The sequence below is a fragment of the Vidua macroura genome, chromosome 13, assembly GCF_024509145.1.
Source record: "Vidua macroura isolate BioBank_ID:100142 chromosome 13, ASM2450914v1, whole genome shotgun sequence".
In the NCBI taxonomy this organism is placed as follows: domain Eukaryota; kingdom Metazoa; phylum Chordata; class Aves; order Passeriformes; family Viduidae; genus Vidua; species Vidua macroura.
This window is the reverse complement of record NC_071583.1, coordinates 224830-250761: the sequence shown is the minus strand read 5'-3', so window position 1 is coordinate 250761 and position 25932 is coordinate 224830. Positions and strand designations below refer to the sequence as shown.

General features: G+C 40.4%; 1 protein-coding gene and 1 long non-coding RNA gene across 9 annotated transcripts in view; one reads left to right on the top strand and one right to left on the bottom strand.

The window, feature by feature from the left end:
• NR2C2 (nuclear receptor subfamily 2 group C member 2) overlaps positions 1–21355 on the bottom strand; it is a 39478-nt gene extending 18123 nt beyond the window's left edge. For 2 of the 8 annotated variants that reach the window (XM_053989655.1, XM_053989658.1), the window contains exons 1-9: positions 21081–21255; positions 17869–17952; positions 9967–10077; positions 8947–9147; positions 7603–7705; positions 6384–6563; positions 4479–4626; positions 2739–2832; positions 2197–2330 (exon numbers count right to left, since the gene is read on the bottom strand). In XM_053989655.1, the coding sequence (XP_053845630.1) occupies positions 2197–2330; positions 2739–2832; positions 4479–4626; positions 6384–6563; positions 7603–7705; positions 8947–9147; positions 9967–10077; positions 17869–17928 (1031 nt within the window). In that variant the 5' untranslated portion in view covers positions 17929–17952; positions 21081–21255. Of the gene's footprint in view, positions 1–2196; positions 2331–2738; positions 2833–4478; positions 4627–6383; positions 6564–7602; positions 7706–8946; positions 9148–9966; positions 10078–16499; positions 16600–17868; positions 17955–19713; positions 20097–20747; positions 20794–21080; positions 21256–21285 lie in introns of those variants that run through there. The other 6 variants (XM_053989657.1, XM_053989656.1, XM_053989660.1 and 3 more) reach the window with 6 other exon arrangements.
• On the top strand, positions 8407–11404 carry LOC128814087 (uncharacterized). Its single transcript, XR_008439261.1, has 3 exons — positions 8407–8717; positions 10268–10326; positions 11204–11404. It is a non-coding gene; the product is annotated as an uncharacterized LOC128814087 (long non-coding RNA).
• Positions 21356–25932: the final 4577 nt, after the last annotated feature.

Sequence of the window (25932 nt, the reverse complement as noted above, 5' to 3'; positions counted from 1 at the left end):
CGACTTCTGGAATGCCAGGAGTGACAGTGTTCAGCAGGGGTCAGGGTGGGGAAAGGAAGAGTGATTGACACACCTGGAAAGACAACTTCAGGGGGCAGAACCAGGGTTCGGGGGAACCATGAAATCACACCGCAACAGGCGGTGTGATCTCCCAGTGTACATAGAGCCTTAAAAGCCTTATGACAGTAACACAAGAGAGACTGGTCCCTGGTCTTCTTTATACTCAAGCTGTTGTTGGATCATTACCCAAATAGATCACTGTCAATTTTATTCGGATTAACAGAGCTTAAATGTAAAGAAGAATTTTGTGTTCCAATTTCATAGCAGTGGACAGTATTATGGTATAGTGCTTCTTTGCCATTTTTTTGTCAAGATTTTTTTTGGGAGAGGTATTTTTATAAATTTTTTTTCTTCTTTAAAGAAGGAGTAAGAGGTTGACATAAGCTGACATTGCAGTGTCAACTATTTTAAACTATTAATTCACTTCACTTGAAGATTTCAAATGAAAGACTTAAGAGCCTTAATTAATAAGAAATAAAGGAGCATTTTCCTTCCCTGGGTACAGTATCTTGTTTTTCTCATGTGTGGAACTATCCATTTTACTTCCTTTTAACCCAGCCAGCACAGATGGACATTAATTAATGTCCTTCTCTCTCTCCCCTCAGCAAGGTGTTTTCCAGCTGGTGTAGTGGGCAGACTGGTCTGGTATTTGTTTATTGTCGGGGCTTTTCTGTGTAAATAATTTTTCTTTTACCTTTTGTTATTAATGTTGTTGCAATTACTGTTTCATTTTGCTGTTACTGTTTGTTTGCTAGTCTGATTGCTGTTCCTATTTCAACCTGTGATCTCTGTCTTTTGTGCCTCTGACTGGAGACAGAGGGGGGAGCAAGTTTAAGTATGAACATTAAATTGGAGAATACCATTCCTAAATCACGACAGTTAAGTATCAGTTTCTCAGGGTCGGGATTGAAGGCACTTGAGACGGTATTTCATGTTTGAACTCGGGTGTTTATTATTTCTTATCTATATTACAGTCTCACAACCATGAGTTTGGCAGCTTTTTCATTAGCAAGGCACAAAATGGCTAACTCTTGTTACAAGGTCTTTTAAAACGAAACTATCCAATTAAGAAAGGACACCTAAATTATTTTCCCTTTTAACCCAGTAACTGATCCCCCAAAGCCCGCAATATGAACCTTTCTGTCCAATCACAAAACATCACCCAAACCCATAAAGAAGAAGGAAGAAGGTAAAGAACAACCTGTCTCCACCCTACAACCTCCATCTTGCTTCATATGTATTTCTATATTCTAAAATCCCAAACTCTAAATTTTCCACCCTGTGATATTACACACTTCTAACCAACTACACACCCGTAATCCCAGTGCTATTAATCAATTTTAAAAGCCTGTTCCATGACCTCTGATCAAATGTAGGGTTCTCTTGGAGGTCTGTGCCTTTAAGCACAGAAAGTTTCAAATTCTCAGCATCCAGGATTCCAACAGTTATGCTGCTCCTAAAAATCTTATTTTTGAGAAACAGTGAACAGTTCTGAGTCCAAGTATTTTATCTTATTAACCTATACTGCTAAATTCAACCAACCTGCCTCCCCCCCAAAAGACACAACCAAAACCATCCAACAAATATATCCCAGCCTTGCAAATCTCGAGCTGTGCTGGAAATTTTAATATTCCATGGTCCTTTTTCATATGTTTTTCATTAAGAAAGGAAAGACTTCAAACTCTTTCTAAATCTACATTACCAGGAGATTTTATGGCAGCACAATCTCAAAAATAAATCCGCAGTAATGCAGACTGCCAAAGAGCAGGGCTTAGGGCACAAGCATTGCAAAGGAGAAGCTTACATAAAACACACCTGTGAAATAAAATGGCACTAAAATGTTGCTATTCTCAGAGTCTTTCAAGGTCATAAACTAGTAATTTATTATTTTTCTGAGAACCAAATGTGCTCTAGTTTTAGAACACTATATTTGTAACAATGGACACAGTTCTTTACAAGAGAGCAAGAGCCAAAACTGATTTCTAAAGAACTGTTTTAAACAGTTTCAAAGTAGGGGCAATCTAGCAATCTATACTGTGTCAGCTGTAACAATGCCAAATTCTTTTAATGAATGAGTGCAAGGGTACACCACATAGAACACAAATTACTAAATAAGGTGTAAATATAAATGCATACCTGGTAATCTCACTTGCAGATTGCTCTTCTTGTTGAACTTCAGAAGTATCTCCATTATTTAGTGACTCACTGAGATTAGCAAGAGATGTTACAACATTTGCTAGTGTTCCTAAGGCACCCTGGCTTGTTTCAGCCTAAAAAGGAAACACTGTATTAGTAAATCGAAATTGTAGTTAACATATAATATATAATTTCTCCCCCATTTTCAATCTTTTTGTTCTTTTTCCCCATGCACCTTTTCCTTCTTCCTGAATCCCAGGAAGAACAATGGCTCTCAATTATCTTTAATTCTATTCTAATTATCAATCCTAGTCCCAGATGAGACATCATATTGAGAACTACCTGTGTCTGACCTTTTGCAGAAATGTGCTTGCCAAAAGAAACCACAATCCTATTGATCAATTTATTGCATCCATTCATACGGTTCTTCACACTTATCACAACCTTATCTTCTCAAGGGCGACAACTATTTGAGACTATGTGCAATAGATAAAGTAATCTGAACAAATTGATATCTCAGAGCTGAAGTGAGCCAGTAATACCTTGGAATCAGCAGCCAGGAGGACTGTACCATCATCCCTGATCAAAGGCTGCTGAATATTCACAAGCATTCCCGGATCAAGAAGACCGGCTGACCTGTTCAAAAGCGTAAGGCATCTGATGGTCAATAGTATTTTCCATTAATCAGAAGAATGTGTAACAACTTATGAGAGCATAAAAGGAATTACCAGTTTTTAAATAAACAATTTAGTGAAGCTTACAATTTATTTAACAGGACTTAAGTCTCTCTGATACAGTTCCCAAAAAGTAGCTGGAAAGACAGAAATACTGAAAGATCTTATAATTTCCAGTGCAAAACACTGGCAACTTCCCAAATGCGTATCTTCTAATTTGCTTTTTGTTCTGGGTTAGTCTGCTTTAAGGAAAGCTGTTGTCATCTCATGCTCTCAGAAGTCACCTAGTAGCTCTAGTTTTATATTAGACTTTGAAGGAAGGCATAACTCTGTATTCCAAGCAACATAATGGCCAGCACTGAATAAAAGTCATTTAAATATTTTTTACATTCCAAAACATAGTCAGAAACAGTCCTGTAATCAAACCCTGCATAAAATCTCTGCTGCCTTTACTTTTGCTGCTTTGTGAATAATGTCCTTCCCCTCTCCTGTATCTAATTTAGGGAGACAGTGGAAAGTGTTTGCAGTCAGCAAGAAGTTTACTTGCTACTTATGTGATGCTCCAAGTATCCGTAAGACAATACCAATGCACACAACACAGGTGCAAGGCTGCAGGACATTACAGTACAAGGGGTCTGACACTAACAGCTATCATTGTGAACAAGCACAGGCAGCAAATTATCGTGCGTTATGCAAATCTGAATCCTACATAAATAACAGAGTGGTTCTTCATGACTATAGTAGTGTTTATAGGTCTGTAATGGATCTGTAGCTCAAGGAAATTTTTAAGAAGCAAATGTCTGTGTGAGTACTTCTTTCAAACAAGAACACTGAAAAACAATTCTCCAAGAAACCTGCAGCCCAAACTTCCAACTGCAGTGTCATTTGTTCAACAAGGAATATGTATATGAAAAATTAAACACACACACTTCCCCCATATGAAAACTGAATAATAAAATCCAATTTTTACGTAGTTCTCAACCATTCATAAACTACAGGTATAAAAATGTCATATTTAACCTAGACTTTTTTTGTTCTATTCAGAAAAGAAAAGAAATCTTGCCTTTGTTTGTAATGATGTGCATTTTCCCACCCATTGCCTAAGGAGACATCTGAGAGTGCAGGAACCACCTTGGAGTATCCACCATATACTAAAAGGAAGCTGCTGTTTTGCTGTTGTTGAAACCAGTCTCTTGGGATTTGAATCAGCAGTCACTGAGTCTCCCTAACTAGTGTCTTTAGGAGAAGGAAGCCTTAGTCTGCCATTTGCAGATCTGATTTCAGAGAAATGCTAACTCAAATGTATCACAGTATTAGCCTACATGCTTTCTGCTTGAGTATCATTCACTTGCTCTGCATTGCTCTGACCAGCTCTCTGGCTGGACAAGAGACAGCTCTGAACTGAAAACCACGTACCTGTATGCAGATATAAAAACTTTCATGAGAAGCAGAACCTACATTGGCCTTGGTAATGGAAACAGATGATGTGTGCATTAGAGTTCTTTTCTGTTCCCTCTGAGAGCAGAGGGGACAAGGAATATAAGGTGTGACTGAAAAGTAATATGCACAAATAACGTGAAAGAAGATCCGTGGAACTGAAGTACTCACCGTGTCCCATCTTTATCTGCCACAAATGTTGGAGTTGCTATTAGAGGGCTTCGAAGATCTTTTCTTATATAGATTTTTTCAGTAGAAGCTGCACAGTTGGTTGGTTTTTCACGTTGCACATCAAAAGGCTTTCTTTCACTTTGAACCGCTACATAAAGATAGAAACACACCGATTTGAAAGGAAATAATTAAAATGAAAAATACAAAACTAAGTAAAATTCCTGCAGTTATGATAGTGTACCGGCTCAGTTCAAAACTGGAAATTTAATACCAAGAGTGAAGAAATGCAGGCTCCTATGCTACTGTATCTGTGAGTATGTGTACTTTTAACTAAGAAAGTCACAGATTGATCTTTTGCTTCAAGTTTTGCTGATCTGGAATAAAATATTGCTCTTTTATTTGGCATTTGATAAGATGGAAGATTCTACAGATTTCAATTTGTTTACATATTTTTTTTTTACAGGCACAGCTATATCTAAATGTTAGGCACATTCCTCTTCTGGATGACATAAAACAATGCAAACCCAGAAGGAACCCTGAAAAAGTCAAGAGAGGCAAGTTACCTGAGAGATGCAGGTTAATTCCTTGAGAGGATACTACATGCATGACATACACTTCACTCAGAGCCATTAATTCCTCCCAGTTAGGGAAGAGTGTTCCAAAATTAACTCTTTCATAATCTACATTTATATTTGAGAATTGAAACTAAGTTCAGTCACTGAAGTACTGAACAAGTGTAGCAAGTTTTTAAATAAAAGAATAGCAAGAAGCAGTTACTTTGTAGCTTTTAAAGAAAGTGAAAAGTGCATCTTTATAGTATTAAAATACTATTATTAACCATATTACAGAAAGTTATCCTCATAACCACCAAGAGTTACTTAGTTCCTCATTTTATTTTTGGTACTGTTGTTACTATTAGCAAAATTTAGGGGCTTCATTTGGCTTGCTATGCCAAATTTGATATTTGGCATATCAAATTTACTGGCTTGGTGAATACATATAAATTAATCAGAGGCTGGACCCAAAGCCAGTGAAGTCAATAAACATATATCCTAATCATATTGGAATAAGAAAGGTTTATTTTCTGGAACTGCAGCAGTTTTTCCTGTACAAAAGTCTCATCTTATATTCAGCACATTGTGTGTAAAGCAGTAGAATCATCACAACAGGTCTGGAGTTTCAGAGTGCAAATACAACAATTATGTTCCTATTTACAGCTTGATGTTCTGCCTCCCTTGAGCTCAGTGGCTGGAACTTACCCTGCTTAGATCAGATCATAAAACAACCTTGTAATTGTTTCACATAGTGTTAAATTGAAGAACAGGTGACATAAACTGAAAACAAAAATATATTGAAACAAGTGTTTCGCTGCTAGCACTGCAAATGTATGAAATACTACATACAAACATGAAAACATATTTTAAAACATATGGCAGTTTATACAATGCCTCATGAAACACTGCCCATAAATTACCAAATTAACATAAAAATTTAAAAAGAGGGGGAAAAAAAGACTAACTATTTTCTATCACTGTCTGAAAAAACTGCAAAAATAAACTAGAAGGAAAGCAGATTCTCAAAACAGAATATTAGACTCAGATTCATGTCAATCCATGTCAAAATATTTTCTATTATAAACATACACTGTGTTTGGAACAAGCATTGTAAGTGAGGCTGTAACTGGGCTCCTCAAAGACAACAGTACTCGGAGACGTGGTCTCTGAAACAAACCACTACTGCACCTCAGACATAAAACGGTGATGAAAGAAAGGTGCACTAGATGCTCCCAAAACATTGTTTCCTTCAAGCAACATATACAAAAACAGAGAGAACACACTAACCAGTGGTAGTCCACATAATTGTTATTTGGCAGGCACAATATCACATTGAGTACTTAACACTCACATTCCATTTTCATGCCCATCTCTAGACATTTCTTAAGCCTACAAAACTGGCATCGATTCCGATGGTGTTTATTGATGATACAGTCCTGGTTGCTACGACAACTGTAGGTCAAATTCTTCCTTACACTCCTTTTAAAGAAACCTTTGCATCCCTCACAACTGACAGCACCATAGTGACGACCTAGGAAACATATATATTATGAGTTGGAAATTACTTATATTTTAGCATAGAAATATTCATTTTAACCAAGCAAAACACTGTAAGTCACCCTTTAAATTTGTTTTGGATTTGTGCCAGCATTCTGGACAATGAAAGAATTACTACAGTCTCACAAGATATTTCTGGTTTACCTATTGTCAGGGGTTTTGGTGAGAGAGTGGAGAGAAGAGAGGAAGACTCAGGCTATTTCTGAATGTGTGGTTGATGAAGGTGTAGTTCCCACTCTGTGTAAGTACAAATACAATTCTATCTGCTGTTACAGACTATAGGATACATTTAGAGACTATATCAGTTAAGAGCTCAATTAATTTCAGAAAACAAGTAATTTTACAGCAAAATTTAAAATGCAATCTTAATTTAAATTTTCTGTCCATATTAATTCTAGTATTGTTTTAATTTCATAAACACTTGACGAAGTAAAAGAAAGTGAGAAAAAAAGACAGAAGGGTGTCTTCTCTCTAGGATGAAAGCACAGAACTAATATAAAAATTGACTAATATAAAAATTTTATCTTAAGACTCCTTGTTACTGCATGAATCTGAAGCACTGAGGATTCACATAATCTCTGCTTGCCTTGTTTCGTGATAGTAGAAGAACAAAATCTACCAGGAAGTGTTAAGTTCCTTAGAGAGCACTAAGAAGCATTTTCTTGGAGTAGTTAGACATTTTTAGGTGACATGTTTATTTGATGGTTGCGTATCACTGTGGGGAACTTGACTACATGCTTCAAACAGTCTTTTTCAATTACCAGAAGCAATTTAATCATTATTTTCTATTTAAGCCAATTTATCATATGGTCAAGGAGAAAACCTAATATTCTTCCAAGCAGAGTTTAGCTATTTTTTGTGTATACATACAGAATATATTTTTCCATTTAAAAACACAATTGCTTTTGCCATGAGCATAACTAAAATCAGTTAAAGCACATGAAAAATAATCTCTTCATCCCAGTCATCTTTTCAAGCAAGTTTCTTCAACACCACTTCATAGGCTTCCTTACCTGATGCTTTATCACCACAGACTACACAATATTCTACTACCTGGGGCCGCTGAACATCAGTTTTTCCTAGTAGACGTTCCACTGAAGCAGAGTCTGTCACTATCTAAAGCAAAATTCCGGAATAAAAAGATGTAATTAGCCAGATATAAAGGTAAGAAGTCTTGCCTATAGAACAAGATTGGTGTATCAGCTAGGAAGAGAGGACTGAATTTATGAGTAAGTATGGCATGTGGAATGAAATTAAGTAGTGTAAAATGCAATTTAATGAGAGTTCTTACTGACAATAGTGAGACTTTTGAAACAGTCATATCAAAACAAATTACAAATAAAACTGCTAGCTTTGTTTATTACAAATGTTTCCTCACTTGTGCAATCAACAGTATTTTTCCCTTCTTGCAAATACTCTCAAGCAGCTGCTCTATTTTAGCCTAAGACAGTTGGCTTTTAGATGCTGTTCCCATCTATCTCTTCTCTAGCTATTAGGGATGTATGGTTCAGAGGGGATAGCCTGGAGCTCAGATCTACCATAGAAACAGTTTAGCTTCCAAAGGCCTTGGATCCCAAAACTTCTGTTCTGAACATTCTATTTAACCAAGAAAAATTTAAAAACCCAACCCCTCTATAATGTCAGATATCCTATTTAGCATGGAAAAATTAATTTTAGAAGATGTTTAATAACATTTAAAAAATATTTATGTAAAAGTTACTCTTCTTCCTGTAAAATATTCTCTATTGTAACAGTAACAAGAGACACCATGCACTTTCTCATTTGTTTTATTCTTTTTTTTAAGAATGCTAGGAAAAAATCTGAAATTTCATGAGACATAGATTATTGTTACATCATTGGCTTTGCAAAGCTTCTGTTCATGTATATTATGCTCAAGACCCACATAAATAATAACATAACAGAGCTTTATTGCAATGTCTTGATACTGAATATAAAGTACGAACTCATGTAGATTTGCTCAGGTGAGTTGTATCTCTGCATATCAGTGAATCTTAGACTGAGAAATCCTGGCACTTCTCACAAGCACTATCTTAAAGATTCCCGTATGTCTTTGGAACCTGAACGAGAACACACAACGAGGGATGATAAGTGCAATGGAATACATGAGGTAGGTGAAGACTGAAGGATTTATGATTGAAAAATGAAGCCTAAAATTAATATGTCTGATCCATGTCATGAGAAAACTACTGCAAATGGTCTTAAAGCAATTTAGACTTAATTTAGAAAAAAAACAAAACAAAAACAACAACAACAACAAAAAAAACCAAAAACAAACAAACAAAAAAAAACCCCACACAACAAAATTCCATGGTTTATCTAAATATTACTGTATTTACCTGAATTCTGCCTGGCACAATGTTGTCTGTGGTGGTAAAGATAAGCTGCTTGGCATTAGATGTCTCAGGTGCTGCCAAGATCACCTTTCCTGCACCACTTCCATCTGGACTAGCTAAAATGAACTGTTGCTTTGGAGACACAGCTGAATCCACTGCTGTCACTATTTGAATTTTCTGTCCTGTTTGCTGATCTGTCACAATCTGTAAAACATTGAAGAAATTAGTGACCACAGTACATTTTATGTTTTAAAATCTTTCATTCCATCTCAGAATTGTATCAGTGAAAAATTACAAAGAAGCTATCTCAAATTTTTTCTTTATAAATGGCACTAAGGAGATGTTCCCCAGTTAACATTTACCAATGCATTTTTTACCTACATATTTTATGTAAGATGTTACTCCCTAAAGTTATCAACAAAAGATGGAATCAGGCAGCCTTATTGTTTCACATTCTGATTCTCAAGATTCTCTTATGATGGAAGGTTTCTATTTCCGATACAGTTATCTGGTACAGTTATCCGTATCAATTTGCACTAGTATTTAATTAAAATTTAGTAAATCCTATATAATTTGCCATTGAATACATTCTGATACATTAATGACAGTTTTTTATTGTCTACCAGTAACAAAGTCCCACTGTGCAGCATTCCTGAAGGCCAACTTTGTGCTAAATAGATTAATCTCCTACTGGCTCCTAAATAAGTGGGAAGTGGAGACAATCTCAGAAGATTTCTATTGACAATATCTCACCCTTTGCTGTGGCCAGGGCTCAGGAAATTTGTTTGTGTAGGCAAGGTTTAACCTGTGTTAATACTCCTCACTGGCTAACTATTATATACAGCCATCTAGTCAGCATCAATACTGAGGGAAAAAGAATTCTAATTTTCACTAAAAATTATCTGATCTCACAAGAATTAAAGGAAGTATTACACAGTCTTTAGCATGCTTTCGTATAAAGCTAAGTAGGAGGAGAAGAAAAAAAGAAAATATATGATAGTTGGTTAATTAATGGATTTTTACCTGAATGCGTTGTGGTGAAGCTACAGAAGAGTCTGTGGAAATTATCTGGATACGCTGGGAAGGGCTGGTCATCACTGGAGATTCAGGTAGCGAAGTCTGAACAGTCGGCACCTGTAAATAACATACAGAATTTTAATTCAGTGTTAAGGTATTGAGCACTTTTAAAAATACCTATATTTATAAAAGATCAGATAGCCCTATAGTTTAAAATCTAAATTTACTGGAAAGGTTACAGTCGTTTAACCACCTTGGATTGGCTTTCAATGAATTATCAGAGTATTTTCTTTTTCTGGAAATGGAGTGAACCTGACAAAACCAAACCACCACTACCACCACCACTCTGCTCAAATGAATTACTGGGTAAGTACTGTATGATCCTTTAGCTTACTGAAATGCAGAAATACTTTTTTTAAACTTTTGATTATACACTTGTCTCATTTTTTGCTTCTGTAAGTAAAATGTTAAGGAGTTCCCCTTTTAATAATTTCAAAATACTTATGAATGACAGATTAACTTTCACACTGCTTCTCAATAATGTTGTTTCTTGTCCTAGTCCATATCTTTCTAGACTACCAAACTATAATGCAAATTTAATTCTGAATACTTAGCCTGAAAAACACCCCCTGCAAAGCTGTTTTCAGAGAAAAAATGTTAAATGTTGAATTAAACATGGATGATAACCTTTAGATTGGATATTGGGAAGAATTTCTACCCTCACTGCCCAGGGTGCCCACAGAAGCTGTGGCTGCCCCTGGATCCCTGGAAGTGTCCAATGCTGGACTGGATAGGGCTTGGGGCACCCAGGGATAGAGGAAGGTGGATTAGACAATCTTGAAGGTCTCATCCAACCCAAACTATTCTGTGAACCTGTTATCTGGAGTAACATGTCCAAAACCAGGATGGTCACAAGTTGTTTTTATCAAATCCTCTTCTAAACAATCTTGGAATTCTATCTAAATTTCCACAGTTGGACAACAGGGCAGTTTCAACTTTAGCTTGCTTTGAAAAATCTTTGTTTAACAGACAGAAAAGTTAATTTATGACATTAAGAAAAACAGTTTAGATAGCAAGGAACATGGACTACAGTCTCTTTGGAGAAGCAGAGGTATTAAAATACACAAGACTTAATGAAATCATACTATTTACTCCCCTATTGCCTGTACCATAAGTAGTTCCACATGCTGTAAAAGTGTAATCTAAATTAAACATACAATCTCCAATTATCTTTAATACACAGGTCACAAAAGTTGCACGCTAAATGAAGAAAACAGACAGGAGAGATGTAGAAATAAGAGGCGTCTTCTAATTATTGGATGATTCAAAGTTTTCAGCTGCAGAAATCAAGATAACTAGGAGAGGAAAAAGACCCCCAAAAATCCAGACTCTTAGAGGACACATTTAATTGATGATCTTCTTGTCTTCCATGCCAAATTATTAACAAAGCTATGCGCCCTTTAAAAGATCTAAATTAGAGCAAGGTGGTCTTTTAAAACTGTTTTACAGTTGTTCAGTTGTTTTACAGTTGTTTTACAGCTGTTCAGTTGTTCAATCCTTAGCCTTTCATTGATGCATGTTCAAACCTTACACCACAATGTACTGCAGGCAGCTTGGAAAAAAAGAATAGTCTATTCTTCTATATTGTTCAAGGAGAAAGACAGAGAGACATAAGGAACCTGCATGGAAATTCTTTAAACATTTTGGAACTGAACAGCCACATCGTTTTCTGGGTTTGCAAAGTATGTTTAACCCGAACCTCATGTGGCACAATTTGAGGCCATTTCCTTTTGTCCCCCACCTGACTCCACCCTCCAGTCAGGGAGTTGTAGAGATTGAAAAGGTCCCACCTAAGCCTTCCTTTCTCCAGGCCTATCAGACCCAACTCCTTCAGCCACTCCTCAATGACTGACACGCCAGCTCCTTTGCTCTTTTTTGGACACAGTTCAGCCCCTCAATGTCTTTCTTGCACCACAGGGCCCAGAACTGACCCCAAGAATTGGTGGCATCACCAGTGGCCAGTACTGAGTAACAGTCACTACCCTGTTCCTGCTGGCCATGCTGTTCTTGATCCAAACCAGGATGCCACTGGCCTTCTTGTGTGACCTGGGCACATCCAGCTCACATTCAGCCACTGTCGACCAGCACCTGCAGGTCCTTTCCTGTTGAGTGGCTTTCCAGCCACCCTGCCCAAAGCCTGGGGCACCGTGTGGGGCTGTGGTGACCCAACAGCAGGACCCATGGCCTTGTTGAACCTGACATTGTTGGCCTTGGCCTCAATCCCCTCATCCAGGTCATCCAAAACTGAGCCCTGAGGAACCCCAGTAGCGATTGAATAGTGGCTGTGGCACCACTCCCCAGCACTCTCTGGCCCCAGTCATCCAGCCAGTTCTACACCCCACAAAGATGCACCTGTCCGAGTCATGGGCCGCAGCCTCTCTGAGGCAGTGCTGGGAGGCAGCATCAAAGGCTTTGCTGAAATACAGGTAGGCACATCCACAGCCTTTACTTCATCCATGAGGTGGGTCACCTCACCATAAAACAAGATCAGGTTGGTCAGGCAGGACCTGCCTTTCCCAAACCCACACTAGCTAGGCCTGATTCCCTGGTCCTGTGTGTGCCATGTGATCTCACTTAGGAAAATTAATTTAAATTAGCAAAATTGAAAGGAAAATCCATTATATTTCCTGTAGAGCATCTTTAGCTTTAAAAATTCATTCCACAACAAAACATTTTTATGAGGCTGCAGTGAAAGCTGACAAATGGATGAAAACAGAAAATATTTTTATGATTTTCAAAAGTTAAATTTGTTATGGTACATGAAGTTTTGAGACAGTGACCATGTACTTGACAGGTTTTACAACAATAAACTTATTAACAACAATAAACAACAAAATCCAGTGGACCTCCACTACAAAAGATTCTGCAGCAAATGAATAACTTATTTGTCTAAGTAGCATTGGTATTTTCTTCTAATTTCGAGGACTCCATAGCACAGAAATATGCTCACTATTAAAATTAAGCACTTGACAGAAAATATAATCATATATTGTACATCTCTCTAAAAATAGTTTCTATACATAATTATCTAAGGGAGTGTATTTACAGCAGGGGTACACCGTAAATGTTAGGTCAATTAACTGTGATCTAGTGTAGAAGAAAGTATTACTTGTATCTAAAATATAATTGCTTGGGCTCTCAAACCAGTAAGTACCACTAGCACCACTAGCAACAATTTCATATGCTGAAGTTTATAGAAACTAATAATGATTTGCCTTAAGTGACATAGAAAATCTGCACAAAGCTCAAGAAATACAAAAATACACTTAAACACATATGCATCTACCTCTTTCATCATTAAACTAAAACCAAGTATTTGGCAATTAGGTGCATTTTGAAGGCTAGCAAAATTAAACTTTTTTTTCTGTTTAAATTATTATAATTTTCCCCCTTTTAAACATAAATATATATAATTGCATATTTACCTTATTTTTTTCTACTTTTTCAGTTTCTAAATTTTAGATGAAATCATATTAAAATTCCAGTAGATGGGTGTATATATATAAAATATGTATGTATATATAAAATCAGTAGTTTGAAGCTAAGTTTCTCCAAGCATTTATTTTATGACATTAGAAATAAATAAGGTTTCTTCATAAGCATATAGTCATGTTTGTACAGTAATTTACTTATTTGCCCATCATGTACATATGCATCTATGTGTGTTTGTACGAGCATATGTACATATATAATAAATATTCGTCCTGACTAACCAAATTTTCAATACTTTCTGTAGCTTATTTCCCCCTACCACACTGATTATAAAAGCAATATCTGAGAAATAAATTGAAGGAATAATCCATTGGCCACATAGAGAGAAATTTTTAAAGTCTCTAATATTTTCTAACTTAAGCAGAAAAACATTTTCTATATTCACTCCAGTAAAAGCCAAAGTAATTGTATTACTTGAATACATTATGTGTAAATCAATTTCAGAGACAATAATTTATATTCTCTTTCCTATATTAATTAAAGCATAATTAAGCAATCACAGAACAAAAATTTTTAACTGCACACATAAAACAACAGAAGAATTTCAATGAAAAATATGGTACCAAGTTTTACACCTGCAATTCAAATCAAATCAGAAAGACTTATTCTTCCATATATATTTTTCCTAATGAGTATCTTTAGCTATTAAATTAATAATAGGTTGTTACAAAAAAAATGTATATCCAGATATATTTCTTTCACAGGCTAAAGACACATCTAAAAAACTTTTCAATTATTCTCCTTGGAATTAGCTCTCCTGATCTCTCCCAAGTGGTACTTTGTAGGATGGCAGTTAAAGTTGAATTCACCACTAAAAGAACTCTAGTTTAACTGCCCTAATAAGATGCCAGTGCAAGATCTTGGATAGCACATAAAAAGGCAACAACCACAGAAGAAACTGCAATTGGCACATCTGCATGCTAAAGAAAATCTCAGACCACCTCTTATGTAACACCCCACACTTCTATTACACCAGCAGCTATGCCACATCTGGCAACAGTCTTCAGTTCAAATGCTGCCAAACTGCCTAAACCAGATATGATCTTACTCCCATTTGCACTTTCTGTGAGATACCTCTCAGGCTCATGGTATGTCTAGGTCTTTTACTGTTAACAGGAACTTGAGAAAAGCTGTATTTGAACCAAAAATTGTTTGAGAAGATTTTGCATCAAAACTCCACTTTGAAAAATCATCAGAAATGAGCAAGTAACCAATGATAGCAATAAAATATGAAATATAAAGGGTCTTATGACACACTTAATTAATTCTTAAAACAAAGTAAAAACTTGTTCCATCAGAACAAGTGTTTCCACTTTCCTTTTCCAGCACACTGTCTTCATCTGGACCAAAATCTGAACTGCAGAACTACTTATGATGTAACATGTCAGAGATGTCTGAAGAGGGTCAAAAAAATATCTTATGTGACAAAGATATCCAGTATTTTTTGAGCTCCATGGGAAAACATGCTTTCCAAAAGGCACCAGACTTTGATAGTTTCCTATCAGGACACTGAGGGAACTAAAAGCAACTCAAAATTCTCCAGCAATGCAGCTGGCATAAACAAGATCCAGGAAGAACAGGGCTCAACAGTCACTTCATGTGACTCTCTCCCTGTAGCCTCTGACAGGAAAAAGGATGCACTGGGAATAGTTTGTGGCTGCCAGAGAGCTGGCCAAGGACAGTTTTAGCAACTACTAAAAATGATTCCTGGTTACACCAGAGCTGCTTTTGGAAAGATGAAATAGACCTTATTTCCACCACCACCACCCATTCCCTCCCCTTCCTCTCCCCCACCCTGCCCATGACAGCTCTGTTTAAATTTTTTTTTACATTTTGCACTAAAATCACAGGTACTACACAGGGAATGCACCTCCACTTTAAAAACAAACATTTTTCTTAAACAGTATTTAAGTCAGATCTAAGCTGGTGCTGGGACTGCACCTAGGCCACTTGCATATTGCACAGTGACAGTACTAAATAAATACTTGAGAAAAACAGCATTACTTATTTTTGCATTAAGGCATAAGTATTTTTCCTGCTTTCAAAAGCTGCTCAGGATGAGGAGGAACTGCTGAAATCCCCTCTGAATCCCCTAGCTGCTCTCTGTTCTTCAGTTTCATGAACTGTAAGTAATGGCAACTTCAAACACTAAAAATGGAACTCTCATCCAATCTGTTCAGAAATGCACAATTGGAAAAAAATTTAAACAAGCAACACTATATAAAGCAGAAGCAAGCAAAAGCAGTGAAACCATTTGAAACCATTACAAGAACAATTTTTAAAAGTCCTAAAAATAGAAGAAGTACAAAAATACATGCAACACTGGAGCGCACTCAGCAACTTCTGTGAAACATTCCGTTGATGAACTCTTGCTCAAGAAAGTGAAACAATGCAGCCTACTTGCATGACAGTCCCATTTGGCGCTTGGCATAGCAGCTCTCAATAAACTCACGCACTACATACATGGCAGTTATGTTGAAAAGGTGATGCCAATATAGGTAAAGCTGCTAATATACGCATTAGATTATCCAGTTGCAACTTCTTACAGTTCATAACCTGAAATTCAATGCATCATCAATGACCCCCTTCTTCCATTTAATTTTCATCCAAAAAATTGATATTCCGAAAGTCTCTCATTTTCTGAAGCCAGTGCCAAGTTTGATTCTACATTTTCTCTAAGATATGGTGAGTACAAATATAGAATTTTAGCATATTTAAAGAAAACTAGTTATGTATTGTTGCGGTGTGATGTATTTACCTGTATTAAAAACTATCTGACAGAAAACAAAAATAGCAGGCAGCCAGCCATTCATACAGAAATGATTCAATATTAACATGGTCATAGTATTAATGAATTCCTAACGAGATAATGCTGCTTACAACTGGTTTTCCATGAACAAAGTTTCCATGGTGTTACGCAGTGGACAGGCATGTCATTGAAGCAGCAGCTGAATGCTATAAAGAGATGAAGCCCTCTATTTACCCACCGGCCAGGAAGAAATCACAGAGCTTCATACACTCTTGAGATGGAGCGATCTCTCCAGTGGCATGATACAACCATCACACTATGTTACCACGGTGCATTTCCTGCACGAGGAATTACAAATGTCACATATTTTATGTGCTTTAGATGTTATTACAGCACCCAACCTATACCAAAATAGTATAAAGTTTGTCAGTATTTCCATTACAGGTTTCTCTTTCCAAGTATATTTGGAAGTGTTTTTAAAAAATGCAGCTTGCCAAATTTATACCTGGTACAGAAAACTAGAGTGAAAAATCTCTGTTGGTTTTCACTGTGAAACTTAGGAAGTTTTTTGAAACTATTCCATAGATGTTAATTCCAGGACACGCACCAGGCCATTTTCCATGCTAAAAAGAATGAAATTTCTTTTTTAAAAATGTACTTCTAAGTAGGGAATCTCAAATCCACTTCTAAAAACAGAATTAAACTTATATTTTCTTCTTATATAGGACTTATTATTGAACTAAAAATATTTTTAATATACAGGCGTAATCTTGGCTCAATAGGTGAAAGAAAACTCCAAACTAATGTCTGAAAAGTGGCCTTATCTACAGAGGTCTCTCAGCCCATTTGCCCTTTATTATTTATTAAATCCCTTAATTACATAACCATACGAAAAATCACAGTAAACTTCAAGGATACTAAACCAAATAATTTTAATCGGACAAAAGATCTAGTTTATTTTTTGACTGAAGTTTGCATAGTGAGGGAGATAAATTATTTTCTATGGCCATGAACACTTGCAGTTTGTGTTTATGAGTTGATTTAAACTTTTTAGCTGTTGAGCATACAAGCTTCAATGAATATGCATCAAGACATCACTTAATATCACTTTAAGTAGGTTTTGCACTTTTTTTCTTTTAAGTGTAGGCACAAAATATAAAAACTGATTTAAGTTAACCACCTTGCTGTAAATTCACCATAGCACATAAGTAAAACAGGTAACTTCAAATACTGTGGTGGAGCTAGATTACAATTCCAATTAGGTGCAGAAGCATTCCATGTCCCAAATTGTCAATCTAATGATCAAATGACAAGAAATTTTGCTGTATTAATTTTTTAAACAATTCATAATACAGCCAAGTTTCTCTATAGCTCATGTTGAACTTTCTACTTGCATTCTTCATATGGGGGCCACAAGAACAAAGTAGGGTGAACAAAATGTGTCCCAGATGCACTGGTTTCATACTTGTCCCCAAGTGTAAAGCAGCACTTTTCTTTAAAGATCTTCTGTTCCATTTATGCTTAATTGTAAACAGTAGGGACTCCCTAATAAGTTTTTAATTTCAAAATCTCATATACCAACTCTTGTGATATCATCTGTCACTCACCTCAGCCACCTGCTGAGTCTCCACTACCTGCTGAGCCAGCACCTCCATATTGCTTGCCATGGTGAAACAAGACCATTAGAGAACCTGTTTGGAAAGATGCCAGCAACTTCTATCAGGCACAAAAGTTTGGGTTCTTTCTTAGTATTAAAGAAAGCTCTGCTATGACTTTTTGAAAATTCACCATTCTGAAATATCTGGCAAATAAAAGAAGATGCCATTGATGTGTGTGTGTGCACATATACATACACACATATATACACATATGGGACATGCATACTGGAACCATGCTGTTCAAACTGCTGAGGTACAGTTGTTTTTTAACTTTACTAAGCCTCTAATATACTTTTTCCACTCCTTTATTTAAGCTGTAAAGAAGAGATGTTAATTTCATAAATGAGAAAGGACTAATTTCAAAGTCAAGTACTAATGCAGTTTGTGCAACTCATAGACCTCAAAGACACTTTCCTCAGCTCAGGCCAGAGAAACCTTGCCACATGCTGAACAGCAAGCTAAGAATGCTGTTTGGCATAAAATTTCACTGAGTCGTTCTGTCAAACCACCAAGTTCATCCATATTCTTGTATTGTATAAGAGTAATCTTATACAATAAGGGAAATGAACAATTACATCTAAAAATGTATCTTCCATTCTTTAAACTATTTCTTTATTATAATGTGATACTATTATCACAATGAGAAGAAAATACTGCAGAATCATTTTATCCTATTCCAAGTAACTCCACCTTGAACTGTAGGGGTTAAAAAAATACAAAGAAATCAAAGACAAACAATTAAAAACCATTTCCAATGTATTTTTAATTATCGTTATTACGGGTGTATTTCTTCAAAGGTAAATTTAATTAAGATTTTCAATTAATGCATTCAGTTTTTAATTGTGACTTGCTAATTACAGAGCTAGACTTCAGATTCTGATCCAGGTGTAGGTAGTAAAAAGGCATTCCTGAATGCTGGCTCGTTTGATGTTTCACTGGAAACCTCCTTAAAATTGCAAAGCAGTCATTTAATATAAAATTTAAAAATAAAGGAAACAATAGCAACACAGGTAACAGAAAAATGTATGCATGTCTGTAGCACCCATTTAAATGTAACTTCTACAAAGCTAACATTCTTAAATATTCAAAATTCATTACGTTAAATGGATTCACTTATATTGCGACAAATATGAAAGTAATTTTGTATCTGTCAAGTAAAGATTATTTGTAACAATGCATAATCAAACTTGAGACATCCCCGTGGAATTTGTATTTATGCTAGGTTCTCTTACAGCTTGTCATTACTTTATTGAAGTATTGCACTTGATCAAGACTATGAACCATTTCCACCAAACTCAGCTTATGGATGGTTTCTCAGTTGTTCAATGGTTCCTTTTCAGTGTTTCCTCTTATTTTTTTTAATATTCAGCAAGAAGCACAAGAAGCATAATCATATGCTCATAATATGCTGTTTTCTTAGCACTTTATGATGACAGAAGCCCTTCAGATGAGATACTTTGTTCATAACAGTACTTTTCCAAGACACAGAACGCAAGTGTTTGCTGTAGAATGAGTCTGACATATGTTCTGTTGTTGGTGTTATCACCAAGGCTTTTTGTACTTTCGACTTTCATAAAAGAACCTCAAGATGAGGCTATCGGATCAAATCCAGCTTTGAGCACAGAGACCATACACAGCCATGCCAAGTTTCTCAATGGTGTCAACTCCCAGAAGGCAAAATCAGCTCCCTAGCAAAAGCCCCGAGCAATAGTTTGTAAGGCAACCACAACAAACCCCCCCAAACCAACACAAGAGGTGAAATTAAAAAAAAAACAAAAAACTAGTAAGAGGCACCTTGAGCACCAGGAAATTATTTTCAGCATAATAGGGTGGCAGCCAGCTCAGTATACGCTGTCCAAAACACTGGGTAGAATCACTAATCTTTCCCTAAGCTGCAGCGCAACCTCAGAAGCAAGTCATAAATTCTACTTGAGAGGTTCCAAGGGTATGCCCCTACTGACAAGACACGGCAAAAGGCCACATTCAAACTTCTTGAAATTTGTTCCTTTGTCTTAATGAAACGAGGTTCTTTACGCTGTGAGCTCGACTCGGCTACACCGAGCGGCCTCCAGCAGGCCGCCATCGGCGGGACGAGCGAGAAGCAGGTACCGCCCTGCCGGCAGTCTCCGGTGCATGGTCCCGGCGGCACGAGGCCCGCCCACACGCGGACACCGCCGAGCGAGCAGGAGCCCCGCGAGCGGCGCCGGCCGCGCTCCCACCCCGGCCGGGCCGCGCCGGGCCTGCCGCGCCCCCATTGGCTGACCGCGCGCGCCGCCCGCCCTCATTGGCTGTGCCACGCCCCGTCCGCTGCTCAAGAGCCTTCGGCAGCTCCCCGCCGCGCGCCGCCAAACCACGCCCCCGGCCCGACCAATGACCTCACGACAGGCGCAGCGCTCCCCCGCAGATCGCCCATTGGCCTAGCCGCCCGCTTGTAATGGCGGCGGTACCGCCCCTCGAACAGAGGGAGAGCCCCCCGGGGATTCACTGAGCACAAGATGGCGGCGCTGGCCGCCCGCCAGAGCCCAGGCGGGGCTGCTGCCGCCGCCATTAGGCCCCTTCCCCTCCCCTCCGGTACAGCCTTGTGTCCGCCTAGAGGAGGCCTAGGCATGGCAGTGAGGAAGCAGCCGGTAAGATGGCGGCGGTTTCAGCCCCGTATGCAAAGTACCCGCCGCCCCCTCCCCTCCGCCCTCCCGGTGGCAAAGGTAAAAGGGTCGGGTTCAAGCCGCCGCCTCCGCCCGCTCAGACTCCATCTTCTGTGTCTGTGCGTCCCGCGCTCGTTATCGCCGCGACCATCGCCCTACACCCCCTGGACAGCAGACTTTGCTCACCGCGACCGGACCAGCCCCGACCTCAGCCGGCCCACGCTGCAACCAGCGGCTCCGGCACCGGACTGCCCCGCCGATCGACCCAGCACGCCACAATGGTCGTTTCCTCTCTCTCCAGGAGCTGTAGACCAGGCCAGACCACGGCTGGTGCTCGCTTACCAGACAAATACCGGAGCCGTGCAATCCCCCTCCCCTAAACCCACCGTCACCCCACCCCTCCCCTCGCGGGGGTGTCCAGAGTAGGGCCCGCTGCCGCCTCCCCGCGCCCCCTCCCTCATCCTGGCCCCCACGAGACAAACCCACCAGGCCGCTTCAATTTTAAAAAATGTTTTTTACCTCAGGAATGGGCGCCAAAGGTGCAGTGGCGGTGACCCGACCGGGCCCGGGCAGGCCGGTGCCCAGCAGCGGCCCTCCCTCCCCCCGCGGGGGCTGCAAGGGGCTGTGGGGCCCGCGGAGGGGAGGGGGCCGGGGCTGTGTTGGGGTCGGGGGTGTTTTGTTACGTGTGCCGTGCCCTGTGACAGGTCAGAGTTCGTGACCCTACCGCCGCCGCCCGGTAGCGCGTCCCCGCTTCCTCTTCCAGCGGCAGCCCGGCCGCGGCCCCTCCATCCCCCGCGGGGCGGGGCCGGCGGCGGGGAGGGGCTACCGGGCTACCTGGGCCTTCCGAGCCCTGCACCGCTCCGGCCGGGCCGGGGAAGTGCCGGGAGGAACCTGGCCTCCGGGGCAGCGAGGGGAAGGTACGTTCACCGCCTTTGTCCATCTCGCTCGGGAGGCTCCTCAGGAGCTGGAAGCCCGAGGTAGTGGGTTGGCGGTGACTGTCCACTGCGCTGATGGTATTGATGTTCCAGGTGTACCTTGCTGAAGAAGTATGGTATGATTCTCGCTGACGATGCAATCAAAGGTGTGCTCACAGTTGAGCAAGCGCTCACAAACGCCGCCGCCAGACTGTCGAGTTTTTATTTAATTTTGTAAAGTCAATGTCATTGATTAGGGCTCTTAAGGCAAAGCTGGCTGTGAGGTATGTTGTGCCTTCAAACACACAATGATAGGCACGAAACAGGTTTGGGTGTAGCTGAGGTGGTTTAGGAGTTTACCACCTTTCAGTGCTTGTCTTCTCACAGGCTATCAGATGTTCACCCCGTCGTAACTAGCTATTTCTTAACCTACTCTTATCTTAATGCTTCTAGTAGGTTTCCCTTGAGTCTAATAATTTTTACAGAAGTAATTTAAGGAGCAGTTAGATGAATAAGGTAACGCCTGAAAGAAAACGTATGGAAGAGCTAGCAGTTGAATGCAAGAATCACAGAAACAAGAGGTGCTGTTGACTGAATAGTTACACAGTCAGTATGCTGATTTTTTTGTTGGTTTTTTTTTTTTGGAAGGTTGTAGTTTTTTCTAAGAACTGGCTTCTTGAGGTAAGGGTATGATTAATGTGCTAGACCTACGAATTACAGTGTTACTTTCAGAGAACAGGAATTATTAAACCATGTGATGTGCAGATGTTTTTGCAATACACAAATAAAGGAAAATGCTTCAAAGATGTCTTCATTGTGGGTGTTCATTACTGTAATGTTAAATACATGAAGAATTTTCAAATTCTCAAAATATGGACATGTGCATACCTTTAGAAGCAGATTTTTCTTTTAACTTCATAAAATATACTATAAAAGTGTGACTGAATGAAAGGAAAAATGGAAAATGCTAAAGCTAAATATGAATGGCTGGCTCCCCCCCACAGTGTTTCCTGATGGGCAAGTTGAGGAAAGGTTTAGAAGGCAGGAGGCTTTGTCTCCTCCATCTTCCTTGTTTCTGCCACCAGGAGAAAGTTTTGCAGCAGTTTTACTCTGAGCTCTGGTGGAGAGCAATCATACTTGCTGTACAGCTCCACCACGCACGCTAAGGTTGAGGAAAGCTGCATTAACATTGTGACAAAATTCACTGTGGTTTTTGCAACAATTTCAATGAAGTGTAGAACTACAGTGTATACCCTTAACTTATTTAATAAGCAAGATTGTATTAGATAATGATGAAAATTGCTAAATTTATATACACAGATATATAAAGGAGTGTTAGTAAAAAGTGCTTTTTGGCCTTAGCTATGACTGGAGATAAATTAATAGAAGATGCCAGAGGTGAAAAACATCAAAGAGAAGTGAGATTACAAGTCAAGGTTAATAACAAGACTGGCAGCAAAGAAAATAGTTATATTTATCCACCACACTGTGGTGAGATGACTGTGGATTGCAGCCACATGATAACCCAGTCACTCATTTTCCCCTCCTCTTCTATAGAAGGACAGGGAGAAAATGACATGAAAAAGCTCATAGGTCAAGATAAAGACAGAGCAATCACTTAACAATTACAGTCGTGGGCAAAGCAGACTTGGGGGAAATGTATCTAACTGCCAATTAAAATGGATATGGATGATGAGAAAGCCAAAAATTAAAATACCACCTTCTCTAGCCACGGCTTTCTGCCAAGTGTTTCACCCCCTCTCCCATCCGACCCTCAGGGGATTGGGGATTCCAGCCGGCACACATCAGCTCCTGCTTGCCCTTCTGCTCCTCACGGAGGGCTCCTGTCCTCATCCCGCAGGTCCTGCCGGGAGGGCGAGCTGCACCGAGAGCTGCCCTCCTCGCGGGACACCGGGCTGCTCCCCTCACGGGACAACGGGCTGCTCTCCTCACGGGACAACGGGCTGCCCTCCTCAGGGCTGCTCCCCTCACGGGACAACGGGCTGCCCTCCTCAGGGCTGCTCCCCTCGCGGGACAACGGGCTGCCCTCCTCAGGGCTGCTCCCCTCGCGGGACAACGGGCTGCCCTCCTCAGGGCTGCTCCCCTCGCGGGACAACGGGCTGCCCTCCTCAGGGCTGCTCCCCTCGCGGGACAACGGGCTGCCCTCCTCAGGGCTGCTCCCCTCGCGGGACAACGGGCTGCCCTCCACAGGGCTGCTCCCCTCGCGGGACAACGGGCTGCTCTCCTGATGGAGCACGGGCTGCTCCCCTCACGGGACAACGGGCTGCCCTCCTCAGGGCTGCTCCCCTCGCGGGACAACGGGCTGCCCTCCTCAGGGCTGCTCCCCTCACGGGACAACGGGCTGCCCTCCTCAGGGCTGCTCCCCTCGCGGGACAACGGGCTGCCCTCCTCAGGGCTGCTCCCCTCACGGGACAACGGGCTGCTCTCCTCACGGGACAACGGGCTGCCCTCCTCAGGGCTGCTCCCCTCACGGGACAACGGGCTGCCCTCCTCAGGGCTGCTCTCCTCACGGGACAACGGGCTGCCCTCCTCACGGGACAACGGGCTGCCCTCCACAGGGCTGCTCCCCTCGTGGGACAACGGGCTGCCCTCCACAGGGCTGCTCCCCTCGTGGGACAACGGACTGCCCTCCTCAGGGCTGCTCACCTCGCGGGACAACGGACTGCCCTCCTCAGGGCTGCTCCCCTCGCGGGACAACGGGCTGCCCTCCACAGGGCTGCTCCCCTCGTGGGACAACGGGCTGCCCTCCACAGGGCTGCTCCCCTCGCGGGACAACGGGCTGCCCTCCTCACGGGACAACGGGCTGCCCTCCACAGGGCTGCTCCCCTCGCGGGACAACGGGCTGCCCTCCTCAGGGCTGCTCCCCTCACGGGACAACGGGCTGCTCTCCTCAGGGCTGCTCCCCTCACGGGACAACGGGCTGCTCTCCTGATGGAGCACGGGCTGCTCTCCTCACGGGACAACGGGCTGCTCTCCTCAGGGAGCACGGGCTGGCCCGAGGGGGCCTCTCCTCGGGCCGCAGTTCCTGCCCGGAAAGAGCGAACTGCTCCCAGCCTTAGCTGAGAAAGGATTTAAGTGGTGGTCAATTTCAAACGCACCTGCTGAACGTGTGGGCTGCAAGAGGCCAAGGCTCTCTCTCTGGCCATGGTGGTGGCAGTAAAAGTACATAATTGACTAAGAGGGATCAAAACTTGGGGCATGCCAAGTAGCATAAAATACAAATAGGGTTTGAGGTTATTCATGTGTTTTGAATATTTGGGATAGATAGTACTGTAGAGCTCAGTTGTTTGGTTGTTTTTTTTTTTAAGTTTTCATTTCAGTTGCTTAAAATTTTCTGGAACTTTCAAGGTAAATTGTCAGAGATGAGTCAATACTTAGTATGGAAGAAATCAACAATTACAAGTGACTGACAAGGATTTAACAGAACTGTTTGGTCTTGTTAATGCCACATTCAATTTAAATGTCTCTTTTACATGTTAGCAGATGATTTTTAAAGTATGAGTCCTCATGCCTTTCATTTGGGTTTGGACATGGCTGGGCAGTGCAGAGGGAAGCTGGTGCCCTCCATCAAGTGGGAGGTTTGCCCTCATTTCTCCTTGTTTGTCTCTTAGTAAAAGTGAGTTTGCTGTCTGCTGTAGGCTTTGTTGACTGCAGAAAAATATCACTACATAAAATTATTAAGGTTGGGGAAGACCTCTATGATCATCAAGGTCTACCTTTGACCTCATACCACAATGCCCTGGAGTCTAGAAACTTTCTTGTAAAAATTTGATGAAAAGTGGTGTCACAGTGTTACCCAGGCTGAAGAATCACATTGCTTTTAATACACAGAAGTTTGTATGTTATGTTCCTCAGTTACTTATGGAGTTAGACTAGTGTTTTTTCCCTTAGTATTTAAAGGAATACCTTTTCCCCTCACTGAATATTGTCTCTTTCTTTCACCTTCACAAGCAGTGATATTCACTTAATGTTGTAACAGCCAACATAGTTTTTACTGCTTTTGTATCAAAGCAGCATGCAAATAGGAAAGCCTGGTTGGTATTCATAGCTGTGTGGTAAAAGCAGAGAACTAGCTCAGGAAGGGTAGCAGCCCAAGGTCTTGACCAGCAGTACTTGTGTAAGTGGTATAGGATTGATCTTGTCATGTTGGTATTCTCCATCTCCAAATACTTGTACTTTGATTTGGAAGAAAAAATTAATAACTGTTTAAAAACCAGATTTTAACTAGGCATATACCATAAAATACGTCTAAATATTATTTGCAGATAATAACTAGTAACCTTAATGCTTTTTAATGAATCAATTAATAAACAAAAACTCTGAAACAACAAATGGGAGAAGCTTGATCACAGGTGTTGGCTGATCAGCTCGAACATTGTGACTTACTATATTTGTGAAGACATGGAACAAAATTTTTGTTTTGAAGGAGTAATACT